Source organism: Betta splendens, chromosome 7, assembly GCF_900634795.4.
Source record: "Betta splendens chromosome 7, fBetSpl5.4, whole genome shotgun sequence".
Classification (NCBI taxonomy): domain Eukaryota; kingdom Metazoa; phylum Chordata; class Actinopteri; order Anabantiformes; family Osphronemidae; genus Betta; species Betta splendens.
Window position 1 is genome coordinate 16,359,263 of NC_040887.2, and position 17,210 is coordinate 16,376,472.

The 17,210-nt window shown below is 40.8% G+C and overlaps 2 protein-coding genes across 5 annotated transcripts; one reads left to right on the top strand and one right to left on the bottom strand.

The window, feature by feature from the left end:
- Nucleotides 1-511: 511 nt before the first annotated feature.
- On the bottom strand, nt 512-11,323 carry dnajc5ab (DnaJ (Hsp40) homolog, subfamily C, member 5ab). 3 transcript variants are annotated; one of them, XM_055510204.1, is made up of 5 exons: nt 11,195-11,323; nt 7,447-7,588; nt 5,786-5,999; nt 5,373-5,544; nt 512-5,235 (listed from the first exon to the last, which is right to left on the bottom strand). In XM_055510204.1, the coding sequence occupies exons 2-5, from the start codon at nt 7,551-7,553 to the stop codon at nt 5,138-5,140; spliced, it is 591 nt and encodes a 196-aa protein (XP_055366179.1). In that variant the 5' UTR covers nt 7,554-7,588; nt 11,195-11,323; the 3' UTR covers nt 512-5,137. The 3 variants fall into 3 exon arrangements, with proteins under 3 accessions (XP_055366179.1, XP_029011456.1, XP_055366180.1); XM_029155623.3 differs by lacking the exon at nt 11,195-11,323 and adding an exon at nt 10,653-10,793; XM_055510205.1 differs by lacking the exon at nt 11,195-11,323 and adding an exon at nt 10,272-10,405.
- On the top strand, nt 11,303-17,176 carry LOC114858420 (proteasomal ubiquitin receptor ADRM1-like). Of its 2 annotated transcripts, none has more exons than XM_029155621.3 (9): nt 11,303-11,512; nt 11,718-11,834; nt 12,141-12,351; nt 12,481-12,562; nt 15,207-15,361; nt 15,962-16,096; nt 16,318-16,475; nt 16,599-16,701; nt 17,005-17,176. In XM_029155621.3, exons 1-9 carry the CDS (start codon nt 11,303-11,305, stop codon nt 17,091-17,093), a joined length of 1,260 nt encoding a protein of 419 aa, XP_029011454.1. In that variant the 3' UTR covers nt 17,094-17,176. The 2 variants fall into 2 exon arrangements, with proteins under 2 accessions (XP_029011454.1, XP_029011455.1); XM_029155622.3 differs by having other exon boundaries at nt 12,484-12,562.
- Nucleotides 17,177-17,210: the final 34 nt, after the last annotated feature.

The window sequence follows — 17,210 nt, forward strand, 5'->3', positions numbered from 1 at the left end:
GTTACTTTAGGTCACACCAACCCCACTCATCACTTCAGACCACTCCCTGGATGCAGGTCAGTGTCGGGAGTTGTTCCCGTTCACACATTTACTGTGAGTCCTGAAATGTGTAAGTTAGGCTTTTTTTACGTACTACAGCTCAGTACAAGTTTGCAGAGCACAGACTAACTAACCAAAGGCAGCTGTTCTGTGGAACCAACCTCAGCTCAGGTTCTACTTTGAGACCAGGTTTTGAACCTTCCTTCTTGCCAGAGATGCTTCAGGTCACTATGAATGAAACCCAAGTGGCCTTTCCTCCTGCCGTGGGGGGGGGCCCAGTCATCCAGTTGATTTGGGGCTTGGGGGTTTTGGGCACTGTTTCTTTCATGCTGTGACAAAGGCCACTGCTTTAAAAGTAACAGGGCAATATGTTTTAAACTTCACTGACACAACCAACCAACACCATCAGTACACAGCTGACACAGGCAGTACTAACAGCACCAACCCATCAAAGGAACACAATGAAAAAAGCTTGTAAGCATCAGAAACATTTATTTTACAACAGTACACTCACTTGTTCCTGACAGAGTAAAATAATATCAGTTCATGCTAAAAACAGCCAACACGTACATCTCTATGTGGCAGACTTGCCATTTCATCATAAGAGTGGTCAACACATAAGATTCTATACAGTACGTCCCCTTCAAAGACCAACTAGAAACGTATCGGTTTTAAAAACATAAAGTAACGCTTCCACATTCCTACATCTGGTTACTATAGTCATTTGCCATTGCCTTTAAGTGGAAGTCGGCTCAAAGTCGATTCCATGTTTCACGCTGCATTTACACAGATGCTGCTGCATGTTTCATCAATGGAATGAGAAAAAAACAAACAAGTGGGATTTAACAGTTCATCCTTTCAGTGGACACAAAACGTCATCAGGGAGGATACAATGAAAACAGAAGATCTGTTTGATAAAACATCCAAAAGAGCCTCGACATCCAGCGTCAGCTTGGAGCCAACATTCAAAGCAAACTAAACAAGAATTCAGAATCAGAGGGATTTTCCAAATCTCTATTTACTTAATTTATCAGAACTGTATTATTGTTTGCAGCCTTAAACAGATGGAATTTATGATTTTCTATGGATTTTTTGCAAACTTACACATTCAAACATTCGTACAAACTTTAGATTAGAAAGTGGCTATGGAAGACATTAATTTTGCTTTTATTTGTGTTAAGTGATGTACATTAGAAGATACATCAATCTGACTGAACAATTTTTTTTATTTTTATGGTTTATATGAGTAGAAGAAATTTGTCTGTTCTGTGCGATACTCTCGTAAAGCTTGGACCATCCAAAGTGTCCTGATAGCTGGGTCGGCAGCGACTTGACTTGACTTGAGCGTTTTTTTATGTGCCACGGAGAATACTTTACAATGTTTTTTTCGCAGCCTCATTGGAGCAACTTGAGACAGAGTTTTAGAAGACACAGGTTTTGGAATTTTAAATAGATCAAAACTATTTCAAAGAAGCCACACAATAAAATAAAAAACACAAATTAAGAAGAGCATGGCCTCTGAAGCAACGTTTCTACTACCCAAGAGCTGGATGAGACTGGTATATGACAAACAACAACAAATTATGTCCTACTTAATATTAGCATCACATCGACAGAACTGCTGCTACATAAACAAAAAAAACTTTGGATATTAATTTCCCTTAATTAACAACATAAATAAGAAAGAACAAAAATAATGAAAGCAAAAAATGTCAGACAAATTGATGAAAAGAAAAATAAATGTTTAAATATGAAACATTCAAAACAATTTCAGAATCTAAGAGTATATATAAAGTGTTTCTACTTCGTCAAAACTAAAAAAGAAGGTTCAGCCAGTGTCAGTGTTCTTTCCTACATGTACATACTCAGACTTTAAAACTGGACTCTGGCTTTCACAGCACAAACAGGAGTGTTGATGTTTAGTGTAAATGAAGAAATGGAGGAGCAGCAAACAAAGTAAATCCTGCAGTAAATACACAGTCAAATACTGTTATCATCACATGATACCACTAATTATTGCTCCTGCCTGGAAACTGGCCTCATGTGATTATTTCACTAAACAGCAGACTGTTTACAGACACTGGACGGAGCAAAATGAACCAGTGGCAGTTAAATCCAGAAGGATTAGGTGTGCGTTAGCCACGGTGACTAAACACTTCAAGCAGCTGTTGGGTTACAGTGTCTCCTTAGGGAAGACAGAACATGAACACAACACTACCCCAGTGGGGGACTGTGGAAGCGGACGTCTGATCAGCTCCAACGTTTCATTCTCCATCCTAGTGAAGGCCGGTTTACTTCACAGTGTAAATGCATGTGCTGATTTTGTGAGCTGCCGTGTCCATGCTGACAGGCACAAGTTCAGGAGTCCAGCTCCACCCCCACCAGTCCCCTCAGCCCTTCACTGACCTATTTCTAGCCAGCGTGGAGCTGAGAGCAGCCGCTACATGTGTCCCAGCTAAAAAGAGACGGCTGGTTTCTCATGTGACAGTAGTCACAGATCTAGTAATGATTCTGTGTTCATCTTTCTCAGGATGCCGTTAGTGCTCAGTAACAAACTTAAGAAAATTAAGATTCATTAGAAATAACATTTAATTAGAATTTAAATATAATCACTTCTTTCACACGACCCTTTGGTAAATTTCTAATCATGTAATTGTCGTTGTGCCAAACAATCATATCATCTGAATCACTTCCGATGGGTGGTGGTTGTGCTGGCGCCTGTTTCACCCTTCACAGGTTTTAAGTCCACCACACTTGTGTTAAATGGGAGTTTGGTCAGAGCTGCAGTAACAGTTAAACATTTAGATTGATTATGTTTGTAGTTAATTAAGGAGGGGAGGACTGAGCAGACATCACAATCATAACTACCGGTACTCTTGCCACGTCGGTCCAGGTGAGATCATCTGAAGGTTGAGTCATGTCAACTGGACTCTTTGCCAGTAGAAACATTGCACTACTATCCCCAATTTATTCTGATGCCTTTTCTATTCCCAGGAAGATTAAAACCACCTCACAAGTCCAACAGAAAGGACACACCCAATACCCCTGTAACAGTGGAGGAGACAGGTAGTGAAGAGTTCACACCTACTCACTACCCCCACCCTTTGTTCACATAACAATCCCATTGAAGCTACTGGATGGTGGTGAGATTTTTCTGCACAAAAGAAAAAGTCCATGTGACAGGACTCAACCTTCAGACAGCATTTGAACCCTTTGGAATTACATAGGTTTTGGTTGGTCACATAATTTACTCTGATCTTCATCTAAGTCACAACAATAGAAAAACAGTGTCTACTTAACATAATACTGCAGAAACACCATGTTTTGATGTTTTCATTGAACATAACGTAAACATTCACAGTGCAGGATGGAAAAGGTGTGTGAACCTTTGTACTTAATGACGAATCAACCAAACGTTTCCTGTTTCTGGAGTAATTTTGGACCACTCCTCACAAAACCGCCACAGCTTCTCAATCAAGCTGAGGTCAGGACTCTGACTGGGCCACTCCAGAAGGTTTTTTTTTGTTTTTCTGAAGACATTCTATTGTTGAATTATTAGTAGACTTTGGGTTGTTGTCCTGTTGCTTCACCCATTATCTGTGGAAATTCAGTTGGTGGTCTTAAGTTTTCCTGAATAGATAAAGTTTTCCTTGATAAATTTTTGTCTCCACACATACATGTAGTGTTGTGTGCTCTTTCCAAACAACTTAATTTTGATTTCAACTATCTACATGTATATATACATATATACTACATGTGCTCTTGTGGCCATATTTACAGGACCACCACGCCGAGGGAGAGTAGCAACAGTGCTAAACTTTCTCCATTCGTAGACAGTCTGTTTTACCATGGACACATGAACATCAAGGCCTTTAGAGATACTTTTGTAACCCTTTCCAGCCTCATGCAATTCAACAATTTCTGATTACAGGGCTTCTTGAAACCAGTAAACTCAAAAGTGGTGTACATTTTCAGCAACACATGCAATTTCATCACATTGATACTTGAGGTAGTCATTAGACTAGGGGTTCACATACTTTTTCCACCTTGCAGTGTAAATGTTTACTGCACATGTTATGTTCAATAATAATAAGTAAACCATGATAACATATGTTTGTGCAATATTCATTTAAGCAGACGGTGTTTTTCTATTATTGTGACTTAGATGAAGATCAAAACATGTTACAGTACAGTAAATGGAGAAACCCACATAATCCTAAAGGGCTCACATACTTGTCTTGCAACTGTATCTTACCACTGTTAGAATGGTAAGCAATAGAGTCAGGTCCTGTAGACTTGTGAAGTGGCCTTGTTCTGGGGTCAGAAATGTTTAGACTGAAGATGAACATCACCTGCCATGGCTCAACCTTCAGATATAATTTTTGCACAAAGAACCTTTGTACTAAAGGTATTATTATTCATAAACTTACTGTATCTAGACCAGAAATAACTGGAAAAACAGTTGAATATAACAAAATGTGAAAAATAAAATTATGGAACTGTTATATAGTTTGGAAGTCATTTACTAATAATTAGTAAACTCAAAATATTTCCCTTTATAGTTTTTTTAAATATTAAAACTACTACCTTAATAGTTCGAACGTTATTTTAGCTTGAATTCTGGAAGAAACAATAATTCCCAAATTAAGTGTTTACCTCTCATGGGTCAAACTATGCTGCGCCTGTGATATACTGTCAACTGATATGTCACAGTTTTATTCTCACGCTGTGCTTCTGACAACACCACACACATGATTGTCATCAAGCGCATCTGATTTAGTCATTGATGGTCAACAACCTCCTCTGGAGGAGGTTACTCTGGGATGTCAAACTAGGATAAGCTGTGTGACAAAGGACTGCTCAGTGTTTGGTTCTGCCGCTATGCCTCCAGCTTTTCTTTCGTCGTCTCCCCTTACCCCACTTTAGTAAAAATACTAGGGTGACGGTGTGTAAAATATGCTGGTGTGTGTAAATAACAGTTAGTGCTGGGGGTGATTGAAAAATTGGCAATGAATTGATAAGCAAATGTATTGTTATTAGTACCGTGGCTAGGGTAGAGCTGAAGAAATCCAGGTGGAAATCGTAATAATGTGTGTATCTAGTATGAATCGGTCCTGTAGCTGTGATGGGCATCAGAGGTGAGCTGGGTGGTTTCTGTGGCTGAGGATGGCTGCATCACAATGGGCTCTGATCCATCTGGGGAGAAGAAACCGCATTATTAGAACTCGTATAGTGAGGAAACAAAACAGAAGCTTTTCAGGAAATTATTTAAAGTAGTGGTGAACAGCAGCCTATTGTTTGTGTTACTGCCAGTTTTTCTAAGCATGCATCACCTCTCTCTTCAGCTGTCATCTGAGCCTCCAGGTCCTCAGGGGAGACATAGAACTCAGGCTCCTGGTCCATGGGTGGCCGAGGTTTACATTTACCACAGCAACAATTACAGCAACAACACAAGCAACAGCAGAAATAACATCCTGTGGCCAGACAGCAGAACACAAACAAGGCCTGTGGATCAAAGAGACAAAGAGCAAAGAGGTGAACAGACAAGTCAACAGAACAGAGACACGCAGATTCCAAGTAATTCCTGTGCTGGTTATCCAGTATCACACATCATCACTATTCACAATACAGTCACACAAGTGGAAAGCACCATCATTGAAGGCTAACAATAAAAAGGTGGTGGCCTAAATATGCACATGGGTACATCATTCTCAAATCATGGTGTGTCCTCAGCTGCCCATGTTACCTTGGCCCACCAGCTGGACAGAACAAAGTAAGTGTTGACGTTCTCCTCTCCAAATTGTTCCGCCACATAGAGCCCCAGTGAGCCATATTTGTCGTAGATGTTCTTCTTGGTGGCGTCAATCAGGATAGAGTGGGCATTGTTGATTTCTTTAAACTTTTCAGCTGCCTCTGGGTTGTCAGGGTTCTTATCTGGGTGAAACTTCAAAGCCAGTTTCCTAAACAGAGCAAAGTTGTTAAAACAAAGTTGTGTCAGAATCCATCACTGTCTGATTGAAATACAGACACCTAAAACTCCAGATGGGAACTGAAAGATTAATTTGATTAGCAAAGATCCTTGGTTCAAATAATTAAACCCATATATCTATAAAATGTCTACTGAGTTTCACACATTGTGCTGGAGGGGGGAAACAGCAGGCGGAAGACTTCATATTTCACTTTGTGCAGCTTGTCTAACACAATAACACAGGAGTTAAGTCTCAACAGAATGAGCTAACTGGACATAATGTGTTTGAAGTTTCAGTAAGTTTCTATGGAAATGAAAGATACCCACAAGAATGAACACATTTGTTCAAAACTTTAACACATGCAATAATATATAGATAGATAAGATAGATAAAAACATATTTTTTCCCTTTGTCACAAACAGCAGCGTCATTGTGACAGATGTCCACCTGACTTAAAAAGCGTGAACGAGCTTTGTTTGACTAGCGTTGGATTATTACTGTAGCCCAGGTTCCACATAGCAGCCTCCTCTGTGGGGGAGATTGAACATTGACATTATGTCTGAGCTGAAGTTACAGGTAGGATGAAACTGAGATAAATCCTGAAAGTAAAGCTTCATTCAACAGTTTAGGTTGATTGAAGAGTCGGTGGTTTGATTCATATGGTATTGCAAACACTCTCCAACCTTGGCTTTAGTTTATTTTAAGATACTTATCTTATTTCTGGTGGAAAATTTACTAAAACTTAAAAAATGTAAAATTTTGAGTTTGAGTTAAGATTGAGTTTCCCGAATCAACAGCTACTGTAGACTTTGCTCTAAATGTTATTCAGTAGGAGGAGCAAACACTTGACTTCATGTGCTTAAATGAATGTGTGATGTACGAGTATAGTTAATGTGTATTAGGAGACGTTCAGGAACAAAGACACCAGGACCAAACCCCCCAAAAAAACACAGGAGCTTTTCTCCCCTATTAGGCTGCTGTAGATGCTGGGGGACCGCCTACAAACACATAATGACTTTAAATCAAATTTAATTTATATAAGTTCTTGTATGGTCAAGTGCATTGAGATTATTTGATGTGAAAGTTTGCATTATAAATAAACTGAGTAACTGAAGGGAATCAGGCTGGACTAGGGCCAGCAGGAAAACATGAGGAAGTTCTCTGCACCTTATATAGTCTGTGGATGTATTTTAATGGTCGTAGCAGCTGTTACTAAATTAAGTCATAACAAATATCTGTTACTGTTGTGCTTCACATTATTTTGTTACATTCACATTCATCACTGTCTTTATTTCAATCTGTTGAGCCAATAGACAGCTAAATGGCCTGTGTCTCCCTCTAGTGGTGATGACATCACCCATCCTCACCCTGTAACTATGGGAAACCACCCCCATTGTATGGTACTGCTGTAGAACATTCTGGTTACATGTACCAGTACCTGTAACATTTTTTGATGTCCTCAGTCGTGGCGTTCTTGTCAACTCCCAGCACCACGTACAGAGATTCTCCTGATGTGGAGAGAGTCCTCTGTCTCTGATGATCCATGTCTGCCTCTCCCTCACTCACTAACGTTCACCTGCCTGCCAGAAAAAGAAAGTTAATAAATCAAAACCCGTTAGTCTTCTTTCTTTCATGAAACCTTCCTTTGTGCAATTTCTTTTCTCCATACTGTCAACATAATTCATATATATACAGTATAATTTATTAGGATGCATTTTCAATTAAGTTCTTTTACCAGGAAGTAATTGCCAAGGCAAAATAATGGCCAATGCACTATTCAATGTAAAGCCACATGGAGGCACTGACATTACTGCCATAGTGCTGTGGGATTATATAGTGCAAATGGCAAAGAAAGAAGAAGAAGCAGAGTAACACAGTTCTGGTGTGTGTGTGTGTGTGTGTGTGTGTGTGTGTGTGTGTGTGTGTGTGTGTGTGTGTGTGTGTGTGTGTGTGTGTGTGTGTGTGTGTGTGTGTGTGTGTGTGTGTGAATGAGGCCCAGGTGAATAATGATCTAATCCAATCCACTTCATTTATATGGCACAAGGGTAGTCAAAGCATACTAAAACAACCACATAATAATTAAAAGATAGTCAACTATCTACAAATAATCCATCCATCTTCATCTGCTTAGCTGAGGTTGGGTCACAGGGGCAGATTTCCCTCTCCTCCAGCTCTTCCTGAATGAGGAACTGAATCGCATCCCAAGCGCAAACCACCCCAGCAGACTCTGGAGGTCCTGGTCTGACAACAAGACAACATGCTCCACAAAAAGCAGAGACGCAATCCTGTGGTCCCTGAAACAGACCCGTCCAGTCCCTGGCTGAGCCTAGAAATTCTGTCCATATAAATAATGAACAAAACCAGTGCCAAAGGGCAGCCCTGCCGGAGTCCAACGTGCACCGGGAAAAGAGCATTTTTTTACATTTGCTGTTTTAGTGGGTTTTCATGTGGGTTTGGGGTCCAAACTGTTGAGACTAAATTAAAATAAAAAAAAATAATTGTCTTCTCGTGTAGGTATGCTGTGCTGACAAAAAAGATTTCAAGCATTGGCATACTGAAGTTTGTGGATTGTGATGTAAACTGTGGATGCAATTAATGCAGCTATACTTTCTAAAGTCTAAGAACGCTGCTAACTCCTTAGGTGTCATTTAAAATGCTTTGTTTTGACAGCTGCCACATCATCTGTGTTGAGCAGAAAGGTTATGTCAGCATGTGACGTGCTTTAACCGCCCTATGTGGATTGTCTGCACGACGATGACAGAATAGGCTTGAATGTCTGTGCCAGGACATATACAGAAGTCCTCTAAGGTACCTGCTAGTCAAGCTACTAATGATTCCATGCTCAACACTTATTTAACCTTTGATAGTTCAGCACAATCAAACAAGTCTGACCAACTTCCTTAAAGAAAACCAGAGAGAACATCGTGCAGATGAGCGCACACAACCTCACGTGGCCAGTTCCCCATTGACTGTGCATTTTGACAAAGTGCTGCTGTGATGAAAACGAGCCAATCCAATATGTTAGCCAATCTGTGTCAGCATCTACGTGACCACCAAAAGCTACCAGTGCAAGACAAAATGGACCTGGATGCTACACTAGGCAGAATGTGTGAACATAAAGTTTTGAAATGAAATGTGCCTTCGGTGGATTTAGTGCTAAACAATAAGTCAGCTAATTAGCTTGAGTAATAAACGGAACAAATCATGTAATTGGAAAAGTATAAATACCAGAATAAACATGTGTCAGACGTTAGATCTGAGAGATGACGAGGAATGAAAGAAAGATCACTGTCTTATCTTAGTGCTCAGCTTGATGCAAGTGGGAATAAAGCTCAAAAGTGGCACCTGCAATGGTAAACGTCCTATCAAGCTAGACAATTCAATTGAAACATTAGAGTTAAGTGCAGAGTAAATGTCACCTGACGTCTCAACAACGCAATGCATTTTAACCCTGATTTTGCTGTTACTGAAAGCGCTGTAATCATGCATTTGCACAGACATTTTCTCAACTAGAAAGGTGCAACAAATGATGGTTAATCCAATCACAAAAAACATATGCCTTGCTTAAGGGCTGCTGCAGAAAGCCCAGTAGGCCATAACTCTTAATTCTAATGTCAGCCACTAAATACAAATCCTGTCTGTGTTCTCTGTGAGGGCACAAATATCAATCCCAAATGCCAGTGAGTCAAAGTCGGCCTTCCAGCTGGAGGGTTATTTTGGGTTTTCTAGGGTCATGGCAGACACACTGACAAGTAGCTGCTACACTGAAACAGCTAAATTAAGCTCCTAAAAAAAGTGTGTTGTATTTTACCTTTATTAATTTAGAGACGTTTTACTGAGTGTAATATCTCTTTTACAGGATTGCCGAGATTAAATGAAATGACATTTTTCATGAATGAATCTATTTGCAAGCTCTGTAGGACCGTGAGATGCTGACCTAGATTTCAGATAGAAATGTTTATAACAGATGTGTCATAAACCAGATGCACTGCATCACACCCACACTCAGGTCACCAGTTTGGAGAATCACCTGACACTTCACATTAAGAGTGAAACAGATACTGTAGATTACAACCCAACAACTCAAGCTGATACAGATTGTGACATAAATTTAAAAATCACACTATGATCTACATTCACTTTGCAGAAATGACATTTATCCTGTTGGAAAGGGAGTAGCACCTGTCCAACATTTCCAAAGACTCCAGCCTTGAAATCAACAACACATTCCCTTCTCACTAATAAACTGCAAAAAAGACAAACCTTGTAGTGTCCCCTCGCTTTTGTTTCACATATCTGGCTAAAATAGTCACATTTGCAACTCACAATAATCGATATGACGCCACGAGATCTGAGTCTAACCTCTACGTAGCCTCACAGTCTGTCGTGGTCTTAGTTCGTGACTAGCAACCAAACTAGAAAATGCCGGTCTGCTCGCCAGTGAAGCCGAGCTAAAGCGGATAATCTCCAGGCTCTGCATTAAAGGAGCACACAGCATCCATGTTGGTTAGCTAGTGCACTGCTTTGTGGAGCAGCTGATACGCCTGGTAAGAACTAACGTTAGTGTTTAGTATCTCGCCAACTAATCCAAGGGCAGCCAAGCTGACTAATATTAGCCTCTTATTAACCTGCTATGTTTCCTACCTTTTATAAACCCTGGACAATGTGGCTTCGGGTTTTCTTTTTATGTGATAAGACTTCTAAAATATTTGCATCCCAGCCTTCTTTTACACTGCTAACGTTACACCATTGAAACCGCAGGTAGTATAACATCCAAGCTAACTGCTAACTACTTGAACAAACTGTCAATCCGTGCGGAGCGCAAAATCCCTCCCATTTCCGTCTGCGCGCTCTCGGTAAGAGCAGGCGCGCTCATGACATAACAGGAAGTCTGTTACGGAAAAAACAAGCGACAGAGAAGAAAACTACGACAAAACTTCAGGTACTTGAGTGAAAGTAGTTTTTGTACCTAGGTTTATATCAAACTTTGGCTTAAATTTATTTTTACACAAATATGACTAAGTTAAAATGACTACACGTAAGAGAAGACTGGCGTTTTTCGCTGATCGGTTTAGTCAAGTCATGTGCTAACGTTAGCATTTGCAACATAGCATTTGGAGCCGGCTAATGGCTGCTTTTGTTAGTGTCGCTATTACACTTTGCAACCCAATGATACAAAAGTTTACCCGATTCCTGTGTTTTGTAGTTTTGCTGCGGTAGAATGACTGTGCTTTATAAACTGGACTACGTTTCAACTTTCTCTAGCGGTGAGACCCGGTTGAACAGCTCCTAAGATGTCGTCAGGCGCTCTCTTTCCAAGCCTTGTGACCGGTTCCAGGGGAAGCTCCAGCAAGTACCTGGTCGAGTTTCGTGCTGGCAAAATGACTCTCAAGGGAAACGTAGTGACACCGGATAAACGCAAAGGCATGGTGTACATCCAGCAGTCTGATGACTCCCTAATTCACTTCTGCTGGAAGGACAGGACAACTGGGAATGTGGATGATGTGAGAATTTGTTATTGTCTTACGCAGATATAGTGTGGGGATTTATCAAAACACTCAGATACATACAGTAACTCCTACTTCAGTTGTTCTTTAGTATAGCAAGCGAGGTAATTTTAGGCAAACTGCTGTTTGTGTCTTTATTTCTTCCGTGTCTAATGTTTTTCTCTCTTTTTTTTCCTCCTTTTTTCCACTCTTTTTGTTAAAGGACCTAATCATCTTCCCTGATGACTGTGAATTCAAGAGGGTGAGCCAGTGCACCACTGGACGTGTTTACGTTCTGAAATTCAAGGCTGGCTCCAAGAGACTGTTCTTCTGGATGCAGGTGAGAACCCTCATCACCAAACTGAGAAAAAATTCAGTTTGACTTTGTGGTCATACAGTGAGTTATTTCTGTACTCAAAGTAGCCTGGAATGCTTTTCAGTCATAAACAAAATATAATTAAATATAATAGATACATTTGAACAAATGTCTGAAAAGTAATTTTCACAAGATAATGTACAAAATATAGTTGATGTTTATAACTTTATTTATAAATACTTGTAAAATTAGTTTCACCATGAAAAATCAAATGTGTGGAAAGTTTTACTCTAGTTTCATTGAAGTCTGTCTTTCCTTATTTCCCCCCAGGAACCAAAGACTGAGAAGGATGATGACTTCTGTCGCAAGGTTAATGAGTACCTGAACAACCCTCCCATTCCTGGAGCACCTGGAAGCGGAGGCGGCAGTGGCCATGAACTTTCTGCACTTGGAGGAGAGGGAGGTCTTCAAAACCTGTTGGGAAATATGAGTCACAACCAGCTAATGCAACTGATGGGCCCCACAGGTCTGGGCGGCCTAGGTGAGCAAGACTGGATGTCTGTGACTTACACCTAGTTAATTAATCGTGTTGGTCTGTGCTCTCTTTTAATTATAAGAACCATATTTTTTAGAAATGTCAAAATATGATTTATATATGCATTTGCCAAAGTAGGTCTAGGAGCTCTAGCTGGACCAGGACTGGCCAATTTGCTGGGAAGTGGAGGACAAGCTACCAGCAGCTCTTCATCCAGGTGAGACAAAAACAGAATGTATTTACTATACACAGACACCATGCAGCTTCAGTTTGTCAATAATTGTTAATGACAAAATAATACACACAGCACCCACTATTTACAGAAAAACAAATTTTTGACATTTTTGCAGATTTATTAAAAAAGAACAACTGAAATAACTGGTCATAAGTATACAGACATGTATAGTTTTTAACTCAGGTGCTGTCCATTTTTTCTGATCATCATTGAGATGGTTCTACACCTTCATTTGAGTCCAGCCATGTTTGGTTATACTGATTGGACCTAATTAGGAAAGCGACACACGTGTCTGTATAAATGACCTTACAGCTCACAGTGCATGTCAGAGCATGAGAATCATGAGGTTAAAGGAGCTGCCCAAAGATCTCAGACAAAATTGTGGGAAGGCACAGATCTGGCCAAGACTACAAAAAAATTCTGCTGCACTTAAGGTTCCTAAGAGCACAATGGCCTCAATAATCCCTAAATAGAAGACATTCGGGATGACCAAGAGATCATTATGTCAGGCTGATTGGGTTAGAATGGCAGACTCGACATGTTAAAAGGAGTCTGATGCTTGAAATCATTGTTCTTCCATTCTTGGCCATGGTGACCTGCAAAGAAACGCGTGCAGCCATCGTCGTCATCATAAAAATGGCTTCATAGGCAAGGATATTGTGGCTACTAAGATTGCACCTAAATCAAAAATTTATAGGATCATCAAGAATATCAAGGAAAGAGGTCAAATTCTTTAGTTAAGAGGCTTCAGTGCGTCCAAGAAAATCCAGCAAGCGCCAGAATCGTCTCCTAAAGAGGATTCAGCTGCAGAATCGGAGTGCCACCAGCTTGCTCATGAATGGCAGCAGGCAGGTGTGAGCGCATCTGCACGCACAGTGAGGCGAAGACTGTTAGAAGATTGCCTGGTGTCAAGAGGGGCAGCAAAGAAGCCACTTCTCTCCAAAAAACATCAGGGACAGATTGATCTTCTGCAAAAAGTATAGTGAATGGACCACTGAGGACTGGGGCAAAGTCATATTCTCCGATGAAGCCTCTTTCCGATTGTTTGGGGCATCTGGAAAAAGGCTTGTCCGGAGAAGAAATGGTAAACGCTACCAGCTATCAGTCCTGTTTCATGTCAACAGTAAAGCATCCTGAGACAATTCATGTGTAGGGTTGCTTCTCATCCAAGGGAGGGGGTTCACTCACAATTTTGCCCCAAAACACCACCATGATTAAAGAATGGTACCAAAACACCCTCCAACAGCACCTCGTTCCAACAATCCAGCAACAGTTTGGTGAAAAACAATGCATTTTCCAGCACGAGGGAGCACCGTGCCATAAGGCAAAGCGATAACTAATTGGCACGGGGGCCAAAACGTTGAAGTTTTGGGTCCATGACCTGAAAACTCCCCAGATCTTAATCCCATTGAGAACTTGTGGTCAATCCTCAAGAGGCGGGTGGACAAATGAAAACCCACTAATTCTGACAAACTCCAAGAAGTGATTATAAAAGAATGGGTTGCTATCAGTCAGAATTTGGCCCAGACGTTGATTGAGAGCATGCCCAGTCGACTTTCAGAGGTCCTGAAAAAGGCCAACACTGCAAATACTGCCTATTTGCATAAATGTCATGTAATTGTCGATAAAAGCCTTTGAAACATATGAAGTTCTTGTAATTATATTCAGTACATCACAGAAACAACTGAAACAAAGATCTAAAAGCAGTTTAGTAGCAAACTTTGTGAAAAATAATATTTGTGTGAACTTTTGGCCACGACTGTAGAACATTTTGGCATTAATTCTAAGAATGTGGAGAAAACCAGGCACTGCTCATCACCTGTCAAATACAGTTCCAACAGTGAAGCATGGCGGTGACAGCATCATGCTGTGGGGATGTTTTTCAGCTGCAGGGACAGGACGGCTGGTTGCATTCGAGGGAAAGATGATAAAAGGGATATCCTGCACGAAAACCTTCTCCAAAATGCCCAGAACCTGAGACTGGGCCGAAGGTTCATCCTCCAGCAAGACAATGGCCCAAAGCACACAGCTAAAATAACGAAGGAGTGGCTTCACAACTACTCCATTGTGGCCCAGCCACAGCCCTGACTTAAACCCAAATGAGCATCTCTGGAGAGACCTGAAAATGACTGCCCACCAGCATTTAGCATCCAGCTTGACAAAACTGGGGAGGATCTGCAAGGAGGAATGGCAGAAGATGCCCAAATCCAAGTGTGAAAAACCTGTTGCATCATTACCAAAGACTCACGGCTGTATTAGCTCAAAGGGTGCTTCTACTAAATACTGAACAAAGGGTTCTGAATACTTATGACCATGTGATATTTCAGTTTTAGTTTTTTAATAAATCTGCAAAAATGTTAAGAATTCTGTGTTTTTCTGTCAATACAGGGCTGTGCTGTGAATGCTGTGCATACATTAAGTTAATATTTTCCTCAAATATTTTAGTAAATGGATCAATGCAAAGTATTAGTGAAAAATTTAAGAGGGTCTGAGTACTTTCTGTATTCACTGTATATATAGATAGATCACAATAATTGATTGAAAAAACTGAACATAGTATTTTGAAAAAACACTTGTTATTCCTCTAATCATTGATTAAACTGTCTCTCTTCTGTGCCTCATTCAGTCTAAGCTCTCGTAGCCAGTCAGCTGCAGTTACGTCTTCATCAGGTGGAGCCTCCAGACAGAGTTCCTCTCAGGCCCCTGCCACCTCTGTGACCCCTGCTGCCGCTGCTGCTGCTTCAGCTGTGGCACCTACTAGTGCTGCTTCCTCAGCCCCAGGTACTGCCTTAATTACCTTAATTAATTTGTTGATGTGTTAATGAAACTATATCTATAATAATAATAGGGCTTCAACAATAAAATGATATTAGCAATAATAATCGATGACTGAAATTATCGATAATGATTTTCTGTTATGGATTAGTTAGACTGCTCATTTTATGGCGCAGCGTGACGGCAAAATAACGCAGCAACTGGCTAAATGGCAAAGAAAACTGATCAACCAGCAGCAGGAGAAAGGTTGCATCCTAGTTTTTCATCTGAGCATAAAATATTATAGACGTTAACCTGCAAGTTATGCAAAGCTAAGCTTGTGGCTTGGAAACACTACAGCAACACACAAGCATGGCCCATGGCCTATGCCCCACCTCCCCTTGACTTGAAACCGCTGGACACTATATGAACTCATTCTACAATTGGCGTTGCAGATGTTTGATGCATCAGTTGTAACTGTGGGAGCCAACACTAAGCTCAGCTATAGCTTAGCTGCTATCGACATGTGTAACATGTGACCCGTAGCTGTAAACCACATCAGACAAGTGGATGAACAAAAGCACTAACACTAGACATTGAGCTTAAATTTACATTGTGTTTTTGCAGCCTCAGCTCAGACTCCATTGGCCTCAGCTTCTGGTGCCAGCCCAGGCTCTCATCAGCCCATCCAACTCAGTGACCTTCAGAGCATCCTTGCCACCATGAATGTTCCTGCATCAGCGGCTGCTCAGGGATCAGCAGGTGAGAGACAATATGTAGTGAAGGCATGGGAGAAATCCTGCTATGGCAGCCATACAGTTAAGATTTTAAGAAAAGGGAACAATTTTTATGAAAAGCAATAGTGAAAACGCCATCAGAATAAAAATGCAAATGTTAAAATTAGAACCAGAGTAAAGAAATGGACAAGATAAGATTTTGTTGAGCTAAAGTGACAGAATGGGACCTCTCCACTACTTCTTTAGTGGACCTTGCAAGTGTGTGCACCCCAGAGATGATGGCTCCCATACTGACCAATGCCGAGGTCCAGCAAAGACTGCTGCCCTTTCTCCCCTCTGGGGAGAGTTTACCACAGAGTGTTGAGGAGATCCAGAGCACACTTAGCTCACCTCAGTTCCAGCAGGTAGGAGAGAAACGGTAGCTGTTAAGTTGGAAGTTTCACAACACCTATTGTGATGCTTTCAAAGAATTCTCTTTGCAGCTGGTCAATTTTGACTACATTGAATCTATCCTTTCTCTCTTTCAGTCGATGAGTATGTTCAGCAGTGCCCTGGCCTCCGGGCAGCTTGGACCTCTGATGAGTCAGTTTGGTTTGCCAGCAGAGGCTGTGGATGCAGCTAACAGAGGAGGTGAGATGCTTCTCCACAACCTCAAACCATTTTGAATTCATAGCAGTTTTATAACATTGATAATTAAATTAATAACGTCAAAAGGCATGGGACAGGAGCACGGACCCACCTTGTAAAATCTTGGTTTTCCTAAATGCTTAAGTAATTGCAACAAGATAGAAGTGCATTCAGTCATCCTTTGACATTATCCAGTTTTCTCAGAACCAGTCTGAAAATGAGACAAACTTAGAAGTGAGTGAGGTTGACTCATCTGTTTAAATACTTCTTTTATTTATTTTTTTTACTCCTTTGTGTCCTTGTCAGACGTGGAGGCATTTGCTAGAGCCATGCAGGCCAAAAAAGGAGACTCCAACAAGAAGAAAGATGAAGACGAGGACATGAGTCTGGATTAAAGTATCTGGCTACTCCTTTATTAAATCTGGCTTCCTTTTTCCAGTTTGTCTGCATCCTTCCACCAATGTCTTAACTTTTTTTAATACCAAAACAACTCTCAGGATAATCTCACAATG

Bases quoted from the DNA above. Each gene is read 5' to 3' on its own strand.
- dnajc5ab (XM_055510204.1), bottom strand. From the start codon at position 7,553: ATGGATCATCAGAGACAGAGGACTCTCTCCACATCAGGAGAATCTCTG. The intron at 5,545-5,785 runs GTAACATGGGCA...TTTGATCCACAG, and splicing joins TGTCCAGCTGGTGGGCCAAG to GCCTTGTTTGTGTTCTGCTG. The intron at 5,236-5,372 runs GTGATGCATGCT...TCTTCTCCCCAG, and splicing joins GATGACAGCTGAAGAGAGAG to ATGGATCAGAGCCCATTGTG.
- LOC114858420 (XM_029155621.3), top strand. From the start codon at position 11,303: ATGTCGTCAGGCGCTCTCTTTCCAAGCCTTGTGACCGGTTCCAGGGGA. The intron at 12,563-15,206 runs GTGAGACAAAAA...TGCCTCATTCAG, and splicing joins ACCAGCAGCTCTTCATCCAG to TCTAAGCTCTCGTAGCCAGT. The intron at 16,097-16,317 runs GTGAGAGACAAT...CTACTTCTTTAG, and splicing joins GGCTGCTCAGGGATCAGCAG to TGGACCTTGCAAGTGTGTGC.